Raw genomic sequence first — 12196 nt, 5'->3', positions numbered from 1 at the left:
TTTAAACTTTTTGAGCCAGCACGCCACTCTGACAGAGACCTTTAAAACACAGAAAGTGTTGAGGAATGTCCTATCCACAATTCCTGCACTCCCTGATTTCTGTGAGAGATGATTCTTAACTAGGGCAGTATGAAACTGTTTTGTGTGATATTTAGCCAATAACTGATGCTGGAGTAGCAAACTTTATATAATTCATCAGCAAATAAGTTGATGTACTCATATTTGTTTGCTTCTTGACATATTGTGGATGTCTTTCTCAGAAAGCATCTCTCAGTTCCTATTGCAATTAAATCTTTGCAATTGAAATACCAACAAACCCCATTGTATTGATTAATAGAATCAAAACTATTTAAAAAATCAAAATGTCCTAACTACACTGATATTTAACTCATTATAGCAAAGAGGATAAGACAGCTTGTTATCTCTCTCCCTTAATTCTCTGCACTCATTTTGTCTCCCTCCTTACAGCACTAGCCAAATCCAAGCCATGCTACCAAGGGACAACATGTTCAAAACAATCCACAATTCAGGCCCTTATGATACAAGTTTCACTACACTACTAAACCAGTATAATTTAGAGTAAAATACAAAAAAAAGTCCTGTTTGGTAAGACTATATCCATGTTTTTACCATTAATGCAAACTAGAAATAGGTTTTGCATACCATTGTTTTAAAAGGTAGATATTTTTCTGACAACTATAATTAGACCATATCACAATGCAATAGATATTATGATCCAAATAATGAAGCCATTTAACTCTTAAAGTCACAAGTAGTAAAGGCACCATTCACACCTATCATCTCTTGTTATAAGGGCCTCTTGAGAGGAATTCTGCTGTGCTGTCACAGTGATTATCAGGACCCCAACATGAGGTGAACAGAAACCAAGAAGCATGGTGTAGTCAGTATGTCTGCTTTGCAAACCTTGTGACAGATAGTGGGCACAAATGGTTATTAATAAGAAAAACATGTTATGTGTGAACATTTTTTTCACATTCATAGAGGGCCAAGAACCAGGCTTTGGTAAGGAACTATTTTCCAGGCCTTCAGTGCAAGAGGTGATAGAATCAACACACAATGAAGGCGTTGCTGGCCTTCCAAAGTACCATTCATTCTTTTCTGAGGCATAAAGAAATATAGGGATCCCCCCAAAAACTGAATTAAGTTCATTTCAAAAGCAGTAAGCAAAATGAAATTAGGAGATAATTTTAAATAACTTCTGTAAGAAATTAGGGCTAAACAGATTGCTGCTGTGATAGCTATGCAGAGTGCTCTTGCACACCCACATCTTCATACTTTTCTAGAAGTTAGACCAATTGTAGAATGGAGTACATAATTCCACTTATAACAGTACATTTACCCATATTGGGAATATCCAAAGTCATGAAAGTAAATATTGGTATCTTTAAGGTGCACACTCTGAGCCTAAGCCCAAGCACAGCACCCTGTAGATGACAAGCTTTACTGATATGTTACAACAAGGGAGTCCCAGAAGTAAGAAAGTATAAGCCTGAAAAGAAAAAAAATATCTTATATTTCAGGTGAAGGTAAGATGTAGAGAAATATGGATTATGTCAGGCTAATACCAACATCATAGAAATATTTGAAAACATTTTCCCAGAATGTAAGAATTTGCTATAATGTTCTTGAATTTACAAGTATTTGGCTTGTTTGTAATTCCCATTTAAACATGTTCATGGGTGTAAAACTAAATACTTAAAGACGAGTTCTCAGTCTCCAATTCCCACAATCTCCAAATAGAAATGATACACTGATACCTTTACTTCCCATTCCACTTATATTATGTCAGTTATATAAATATATAATTAATATACCGAGTACATTAGCAGTACACTGAAGAATTCCTGAGACATCTTCAATTTCCTCCTTGTTGGAATGGTCTGCATAGGAGCATCTGTTAGAGATATTGTGGAAATTCTTTTCTGCATCCCTATAACTAAGAAGAAAATAAAATTAGCTTATGGAGGAATTTTGAAAACATTTGCAGATACACTTATATCTACACCAAGTACATACAGTCTATGCTTTCAGCATAGCCACCTATAAAATAACTGATTTTAAACATAACTCTGATATGTATAACCCACTATTCCCTTTAACATTAAAAGTACAGGACTAGATCTGCAGCCAACTGTTCATTAGAAAATTCTTAGAGCTGTAGTAAAATCCATATGATATGAAGGAGAAGAGGAGAATTATGGGGAGAGAGCTTGAAGTCGGGGAAAGGATGTGAGGATTGGTGGGGAGAAGAATAATTAGGGATGTTGAAAACACCAAATGCACATCTACTAGTTTGTAGGCTTTCTAATAGCTTGGGGATAGAGTGAGATTAATACAGTGATATGAAGGGGTAAGAGAGGTTTAGGTGAATAGAAGGATTGTAGGATGGGGCAGAGGTGGGAGTTGAGGGAGATATAACTAACAGTAAGGATATTTGAAAACACCATATGGAAACCTATTATTTTTATGAGATTTTAATATATATATATATATATATATATATATATATATATTCATAAACAAGATTATCTGGAGTTTCCCTACACAGGAGACAATGCTCCTCTCAGAAGCCATATTTTGTCAAATAAAAACCCAGTGCTTTTACATAAGCCTCCATATTTAAGTAAAAGGTGTTCTGGAGATCACCCAAAAAATAGAGGCTATTCCCATTGTTCATGGTAAACTGATACTAATATCTATTGCCGAACACATCATATACTTTGTTCATTAGACATGGCAAAATCAGGTTGGTACTGACCAGGAAGCTTCCTATCTTTTTGCTAGCTTTCATAGTACCCAAAGTTGCAATGCAGGCTGCTGGGAGGAAAAGTCATTAAGAGTCTTACCCAGTTGTAAACCCTGTGAGCTACTCATTTATGAACCCAGTAGGCAACAATGACAGTCAGCATAGCAAGACATGACCATATGTGCAGTAGTGGCATGAAAGTTAAAGATTAAAGAACTGCTTTCTTCTTGGATTTAAAGCATGCCTCATGAAAGGAAAGTCATGCCTGGTACTGTAAATCTGGCTAAGAACTCAGGGCTGGGGAAACCATAGCCCACAGGCATGAATCTACTACTATTATTTTGTTAAATGGAGGAAGTATCAAACTAACCTCTAAATTTGTATTTGTATACACATGGAATAGTGAAACTCCCAAATTACATTAGAGAAGTTTCTTTGTTCAGTGGAAACTCACAACTGGTCAAAGTACAGAGAAAATTGTCAGTTATATGACAGAAATGGGACATCTACATCACACCCACCCAAAGATGTAGGAAATCATTGCAAAAGAGGGGTAAGAAAAATTGTAAAAACCAGAGGTTGGCTTCTGGACATGACAAGAATGCTACACTCATGAACTCACAGCAGCTCCTTAACAAGACTTATACAAGATCAAATCAGTCAACATTTCAGCATGGAGGGTGAGGGATCTCAAAAGCCCCACTTCTTTTGCTTTGCCTGTACTTTTGGTATCTGGTATGATGTATTTGTTGTAGGAAACCCCCCACTGCCTATATTGTTAGGAGTCCCACAGATTCACCAGCTGTTAAACTCAAACTTACACTATAGACTCTCTAAGAGGACTTCCAGACCTCTAGTCTCACACTGGAGACTTCACTTGTCCCAATTTTCTGAAGCTTCCAGCTTCTTAGACTGGACAGCAACTGCTTTAACTACAGTGTGTAACCAGCCACTATCAGACTATTCAGCTTCTGATCATATAAGCCTGTCTAATGCATTGTCTTTTGTAAGTGTGTGTGTGCATCCATATATACCTACAAGGTAATTCTAATGCATACTAATATTTAAGAACCACTGGCTTCCAGTAAATTTTAAATCATTTTTCTATGATAAAAAGTCAGGACTCAGAAACATTAAATAGGAGCCAGGAAACCAGATCAAAATATCTCAGTAAGAGATGATGATGACAGTAGAGAGAAAAAGATTTATCACATAGCATGAATAAATTACTTTACGATTCATTTTCCCAACACAAATGATCTCTATGAATAAATACATGAATGAGGGAAGGGATAAATTAAAGCATAGAATAAATATTTAAAGATGAAGCACTTGTGGCTGAGAGGTTATTTTACTCCATAACAAGAAGCTCCATCTTCTTTGTGATCCTTTGAACAGATGCTCCTTGAGTCCAGTGCTAGGTTCTGGGAGAAATGAAAAGGTCTCTAGCAGTTTCTATTGGCAACAGGTATAAGAATTCCAGGAATGATGTATACTACCCCAGATGTTGATATGTAAAGCAGATTAAAGGGCAGAGTTTTAAGAAAAGAAGAGGGGAAATAGAAAGACCAGTCATTGAGCCCATATTGAGAAATTAAAATGAGTCCATCCATACACTCTGTCATCTCTCCTACTTTAACATTTCTGTATATAGTATCTGAAAGTTGTATTACTTCAATGCAAGCCTATAGAAAGCAGGAAAATAATCTTCTTAGACATATCTCTCCAAAAATATAGAAAGTAATGCTTGTTAGCACTTATTCTCCATTGCCTGAAATTCTCTTGACTGTAAAAAACACATTGCTTCACAGTTAGAGATAAAAAGCCCTAAACAACACATAGGTGTGAACACATTAGTCCCAGTGTTAATATTAGCTTTTCTCCTTTTTCAGTTTTGTAAAGAGAAGTAGTCTTAGAGTCAAAAGAGAAAGTTGAAAAGGAATCTATAAGATGAGCGAAGTAGAAAGAAGGGAAGATAGAGTCAAGAAAGGCAAGAACACTAAGACTGTTTCCAACTAGCTCCTTAATCTCCATAAGCAGCAAGGCAAATAAAGGAATTAGTGGTCCATGTCCTAGAAGTCAGGCAAGAAAACATGTTGGTAGTTCTGTTTTAATTAGGTTTAATATCAAGACACCTTGTTACAGTCAAATTATCCATAGCCCTTATATTGTGTTGGACAGAATAAAAACCCTAGGTCATGTCATCATAAATAGAGAAGATAGTTAAGGTAGGTAGGTAAAAGGGAACTCCATCCAACTAATGGCCAAAGGCTGCTCTGTTAACTATTACAATGAGGTTATGATCTATTTCAATGGTAATGTAAGAGTCCAACCCCTAATTTGTCCCTGAGGCAGTTCAGTTCACAGATGAGAGAATTTCAACAATTTCTTGATTCCAAAACAATGACAGCATTCATAATTCCAAAAACAATTTCTTTGAGTTTGATGACAGGCATTATCATAAAAAATAAAAAAATATAATAATAATAATAGATATATAACACTTACAATAGTTAAAAATTGTTTTAAGTCTAAGAAGTAATCCACACAGCATACTTTGAAAGTAGCCAACACAATGACAGTGATTAAGTTTTATTTTAGAATGTTCAAGGAAAGGTTAATTTAGCATTCTTTAGCTCCATTAGGATAAACTATTTTAAATCACTAATTGCATCAAATTAAAAGCCATCTCATAAATTTAAATGTTTTTCCTAGGACTGAACTGTTGAGAATTAATGTATCAAAGTTTCAAAGCAATTTCCACTAAAAAGACAATCAACATCATCATCAAGTGATTAAAGCTCATGGTATTATGTTAGTTTTTGAAGTCACTTTTTATTCTTTTTTTTTTTTTTTTTGGTTTTTTGAGACAGGGTTTCTCTGTGTAGCTTTGTGCCTTTCCTGGAACTCGCTTTGGAGACCAGGCTGGCCTCGAACTCACAGAGATCCGCCTGGCTCTGCCTCCCGAGTGCTGGGATTAAAGGCGTGCACCACCACCGCCCGGCCACTTTTTATTCTTATATCTTTCTGTTTTAATTTTAATCACATCATATCCTAATAGCTCAATATTTATTCCTGATCCCCATAATGTAAAAGGATAATATTTTAAGAATTACCAGAGTTTGACTCTTCACAAAGACAAAACATTTGTGGCATATAGAAAATAATAACAAAGCATAGTGACAATATTTATTGTTTCTAATGTTAATTGATTTAACATGAAAAGCTAAAAAATCAAAAAAAGTAAATTTGATTTTTTGGTATGTGCCAAACTGCTATCTACTACGGCCAATCAAAAATGTCTACAAAATACTTTCACTGACATCATATCACCTTATCATAACATTTGTCTTTGATTTTGTTATTAATATAACCATTATATTTTACTAAAATTTCTCTGTGCTGATGAGGCCTTGATTTCTTAGTTTTTGGTGTAACATATTCTTAACACACACAATTATCAAAACCATTTGAAGAAATAAAGAATAACAGAGAAAAACATGCAGCATGTGACCCTGACCAAACCAAGACCTATCCTTAAAGTGTGGTTTCAGTCAAACTCTATATAAGAATTCAAAATCCCATTCAAAAACTCCCACTTGATATCAACAATTCTTCCCTTGTAGTAAAATAAAATTATGAGATTCAGTCTTGCAAATGGAAGAATATTAGGAAGGGAGGGGGTGAGGCAAAAAGAATTTCAATTTTTATTTAAAAGAATTAAGACCAATAAACCAAAGGACATCGCTTAAGGTGCTTTTGTCAGTCCCAGCCTACATGTCAAGAAACAGACACTACAAAGTTGACTTCAAGAGCATACTAACTTGCAAGCTCAACAGCTGTACTTGAGAAATCACTTTGAATTTGTTCCATAGAAAAATGCATTTTTACTCACCCAATAACTTGATGTTCATAAAACTGCAATGTCCTCTTGAGAGTCAGCTGTATAGTCTGAGGCTACAATATGGTAACAAGAATGAAAACACATCATCAGCTCATCAGTGTGCTTCCCAATCAAGAACAGGCAGCTTTATCTCATAAAAGTTACTATTTTTCAATCTTAATGCATTTTTCATCTAGCCCTGTGTTTTACCCAGAGAAACTAAATGAGGCAGTCAGTAATTGCCCAGTTTCTCAATTTTGAATACAATGATATTTTCTACATCATCCCCCCCAATTTTTTTGATGAGCTATTAATAAGTATTCAATAAAATACTCATTGACTGAAATGGAGGGTTTGGTAACAATGGGAAAGGGCACTGCAGAAACATGGCTTGCAGCACTTACTGGGTACTGTGTATAATCCCTGTAAGATAATGACCAGCTGAAAGTGCCCACCTATATATGTTCTTTCATGTTGTAACAAGACTTGCAATGGTAGTCTGAAAGTAACAGTAAGTTGAGTTAAAATTGTTAACTCTATAATTATATACTTTAAGATTAATGAGATTTTCTTTTTCCATTAGTTTTGTGTCTAAATGGACTCATAGGATGGCCAGGGTGAGACAGGAAGCAGTAGCCCAGACTGCATCAGCAATACTTCAAGTCAGCCTAACTTCCTATGTGTCCCAAGAAATATCAAGCAGAGAATTGTTCTTGTATCTCATGGAAGGGCCACAGTGCTTTGGATTGCCTGCCTCATGTCTTCAAAAAGAAGTCTATAGTTCATGAATGAATTATATAATTACTTCCAATGGTAGATCAAAACAGTTTATTAATTCTAGATCAAAACATTATTCTTAGCTTTATCTAAACAGTAGGTAGGCCAAACTTGGAAAATCATACAAACAAGTGAATGGAATACAAACATCTCAAAACATTGGTTTTTATTAGGATGCTATGATAAGAAGTAAATTCTCAATGACAAAAGAGTGAATCTTTAAAACACAGACCCAGAGAGACTAGGTAACTAGGAGGGTTCCTAGGAGGTTGCCAGATCTCCTATGATTGGAATGGTTTCTATATTAATAGAAGAGAAGGAAAAATAGAAGAGATTTTGTGGACTGAGGAAGGGACAGAAACATGAGTGATCAGGTTGCAGGGGAGGCCAGAAGGGGAGAGTACTTAAGGAGACTACTGGAAAGTGGGCTTGTGGTGCATGTTGGGCGGGGGAGGAGTGAGTATTTCTGTGTCAGGTAAAAAACTGGTACAAAGAAATCTCCCAGGAATCTACAAGGCAATAGCAGATAAGTAGCATGAACTGTCCATCCCCTGTAACCAAATTAGTGCCTAGCCCAATGGTCATCAAAGAGGCTTCATCCATCAACTGATGGAAACAGATACAGACCCACAGCCAAACATTAGGCCAAGCTCAGGGAATCTGCAGAAGGGGAGAAAGGACTGTAGGAGCTAGAGGGGTCAAGGACACCACAAGAAAACTCACAGAATCAAGTAATCTGGGACCATAGGGACTCACAGAGACTGAACTGACAACAAGGGAGCCTGCATCTGACTGACCTAGGTACTCTGCATATATGTTACAGTTGTATAGCTTGGTCTTGTGGGCCTCCTAACAGTGGAAACAGTGGCTATCTCTGACTCTTTCACTGGCTTTTGGAACCTGACTGCCCCTACTGGGCCACATTGCCCAACCTTAATACATGGGGAAATGCTCAGTCTTAAAGCAACTTGATATGCTATTTTTTTTGTTGATACTCATAAGATACTTGTCCTTTCCTAATTTGGTAGATTATTAACACAGAAACCCACAGGAAATAAGAGACTGTGGGGTGAGAGACTCTAGATGGGACAACTGTATCATAGTCCCATTCCAAAGGTTCAAGGATCTTTGTGGAAGAGGGAACAGAAAGATTGAAAGAGCCGGGGGTAGTAAAATTATTTGTGAGACATGACAGGGCTGCTGCACACAGGAACAAAAAGCAGTTGCAACTGCCTGCACAAAACCCACAGAAGAGGAAGCCAGCCAAATTTCCAGCATGAATGATGAGAGGCTCATGGAGTCCCACCCTAGCTGAGGCATATTGGCAACTGATGGCTGCTGAGGGAGAGAAAGTCAGTTTTCTTCAGGGAAGTAACTCCTGAGAGGATACCCATGTTCCAGTAGAAAATTCCATACCAACAAGCACACAGAGGCTCTAAGTGGACTCGGTAGTTTTTTTTAAGTGCATAATGTTGGGAGGGAAAGTGGGGAGAAGGATAGGGAAGGGTTACATGGAGGGCAAATTTGATCAAAGCACATTACCTACATATATAAATTCTCAAACAATAAAAACTATAGTCAAAAAGAAATGAATCCATGAAATGCTTGGCAAAATATTGATCCATTATACCAAGGATAAGTTTCAGGAAATACATCTATAACACATATTCTTCAATACTCAGGCACCACCACAGTTTGGTAATCTTAGGGACTACTACTAATTAATTCTACCAAACTGGTGTCTCTAAAAAGGTCATCTCTAGAAAGATCCAGTGCTGTGCTGGTTGTCTAAAAAAGAGTTAATAAATATCAGTTTCTAGTTTCTAATCCTTCAAAGTAAATCTTTAAAGCATATAATTTAACAGGAGGTCTATGTTAATTTTCACCTGGACCTAGTCCATATTCATCTTTGAATAAACATCAAGGATTAATTTGATACTCTCTGCCTCCAGTTCTTTAATACACTCTTTTTGTGGGAAATGGTTGTTTCAAAGCCAAAAGTTGAGTTTAAAATAATAAATAAAACAGGGGTATCGACTGAGACACAGAAAAGTATGTGTGTCTATCTAAGAAGACCATTTCACTGTATAAATCTAAGGCCTTAGATACCGTCTTGACCTAGACAAAGCCAAGTCATAAATTAATTTTGAGGAAAAATCAGTCTCTATAAATTTAAAGTGAGACATTGTGCTCACTTCACCTTCTGTGTTTGGATTTTGCCTACCTTGTATCTGTGCAGGCCCTGTGCACACTTCAACTCTCTCTGTGAGTTAGTTTGTGTATCAGCCCTGTCGTATCTGAAAGACACAGTTTCCTTGGAGTCATCTATCAACTCTGGTTTTTACAGTCTTTCTGCCTCCTCCTCTGCATAGATTCTTTCATTTATACCAGGTTGAAAAAATAAAGGAGACAGCAAACTAGCACGGAGATTTATACTAATTGGGGGAAGAATCAAAGTAGAATAAATAGAATGTACGTAGGAAAGAAAAAAATCACCGCTGAACCAAGAAATCATGAAGCACTTGAGAAATCTAAAAAGAATGGAGTACACAGCCCCGCTTCAGTGCACATGAAAAGAATACTCTCAGTCCAGCCATGGCCAGCTGAACCAAACTATTACTGGCTTAAGGCCCCTGGGATATGATGATTGACAGTTTCTGAGTTAAAATAGTTTTACCTTTGACAATGAATATCACAGAGGAATTCTCTTCCAGTATCCAAAGCATGGAACAGAAAGCAAGGACTAGAGTGCACATGGCCGGCAATGACTAGAATGATCACATTTGTCCAATGGACATTTTTTCGCCTACACTATAAATGTCTACATCATTAACAAGCACATGTTTGTGAAAGGATCTCAGCTTTTTAAAGAACTGGCGTTTGTTCTTGTGTGAAGTAATCACCTCCACAGTTGGTAGAACTCAGGCTTACAATTCACAAATATATTAAATAGAATGATTCTCGAGGTACAGCCAAAAAGCCTTTAGGATGGTAAACAGTTATTCACTTGCTCTTTCTTGCCACAAGTTTGTGGGCACATTCTAATGGCTTGAACCAGGAACAGAGGGGCTGCAAGGTATTTCCCTTGAGGCAAGGACAACTTCAACACCATGCTGATCCCTCGGTATGTCTTAGAATAATGGATTCACTTCTGTTTTCTGACTTCACTTTATGGCCTCAACCCAAAGTGTTACCAATGAGAGGCAAACATATCTACATAGTCTCATGGTGTCTCTTTTCTGAATAAAGAGTATGAAATGAAAGTCTATAAACAGGTCCCTTCTAAGGGTGGCTTCTGCTTTGAGGAGAGTGACTACTTCTTCATCAAGCCTTTTCTGTGGAGGGACTAGGAGACAGTTCAGTGGGTACAATGCTTAGTAAGCAAGGCATGTCAGCACTCCTCAGTTACTCAGGAGGCATGGACACAGGAAGATTGTGGGAATTCACTGGACAGCTAGTTTACCTGAATCAGGAAGTTACAGATACAGTGGCACTTTCTCAAATAAATATTTATTTAGAGTGTTTTTAATTTAAAAATAAATGAAAATTAAAATACAGTGTTGAGAAACACAACTGACTTTGACCTCTGGCCTCCACACATAAGCCTGTAACACACACACACATTTATACATTTATACCACGTGCATACATGCACACCTATAACATACAAATGTATACATATACACACACATGTACTACACAAAAGCACACATATATGCCTGTACAACAATACAGGCCTATGCCTACATCACACACACACACGAATTGTACCACACATATACACACAAATACATACATACACACACACCTGCACCCCATATATGCCTGTACAACACACACATGCATATGCCTGTATCACATACACACACATTCACACACACATACACATGGCTGTACCCCATAAACACATGCCTATACCACACAGATATACACACACACCAATATGCCTATACTATACACATATATACACACGTCTGAACTACACATACATGCACACACACATCACTGTACAACACACACATTGCTTGTACATATGCATACATATGCACATGATTGCACTACACACATACACACATATTCCTGTACAACAGACATACACAAATATGCCTGCACCACACACACATACACACATGACTATATTACACACACATACACAAACATAAATATATATGCTTATAACATACATATACACCTGCACCACACACACACAAAAACAAAATTTATATGCTTGTAACACAAACACACATACACACTCACAGACAAAATTTTAAAACATCCTACACTAAATACTCATGTGTGCTAATGAGGCAACTCAGCATAAGCAATGGGCAGAGAGCCCATCCCTCTGACATATATACTCTCCTTTGCCTTTGACAATCAACTTAGAAACATGATTTATACTTTGACTTTAATGGCAAGCTGAGTTCAAAATCAAAGTCTTATTTATTAGCTAGATCTACTTCAGCATTTCCTTAAGCCTAAGGAACAAGAGTTTTCATGTGTGTATAGTACTTGTATTGGAAATATCTGAAATAAAGCAACATCCCTGGCATATACTAAGTTTATAAAAAATGGCATTCAGTGCTGTGCCAAACAGCAAAACATGGTTCCTGCCCTCCACAGTTCCAAAATCTCATGGAGAACACAACGTGTGTGTGTGTGTGTGTGTGTGTGTGTGTGTGTGTGTGTGTGTGTGTGTTGGGGAGAGTGTAACACAAGTGTAAAATGTCGAAAACTTATTATCAAGTAAATAGATAAATAAAGAGAGC

The 12196-nt window shown here is 36.9% G+C and overlaps 1 protein-coding gene across 1 annotated transcript in view; it reads right to left on the bottom strand.

The window, feature by feature from the left end:
* The window catches only part of Gucy1a2 (guanylate cyclase 1 soluble subunit alpha 2), a 330592-nt gene that overhangs the window by 287425 nt on the left and 30971 nt on the right, over window positions 1-12196 (bottom strand). The window contains exons 2-3 of the mRNA XM_006992012.4: window positions 6663-6724; window positions 1836-1957 (exon numbers count right to left, since the gene is read on the bottom strand). Of these exons, the coding sequence (XP_006992074.1) occupies window positions 1836-1957; window positions 6663-6724 (184 nt within the window). The remainder of the gene's footprint in view (window positions 1-1835; window positions 1958-6662; window positions 6725-12196) is intronic.

Source organism: Peromyscus maniculatus, chromosome 7, assembly GCF_049852395.1.
Source record: "Peromyscus maniculatus bairdii isolate BWxNUB_F1_BW_parent chromosome 7, HU_Pman_BW_mat_3.1, whole genome shotgun sequence".
NCBI lineage: Eukaryota > Metazoa > Chordata > Mammalia > Rodentia > Cricetidae > Peromyscus > Peromyscus maniculatus.
The sequence above is the reverse complement of the archived record's forward strand: the minus strand, read 5'-3'. Positions and strand labels throughout refer to the sequence as shown.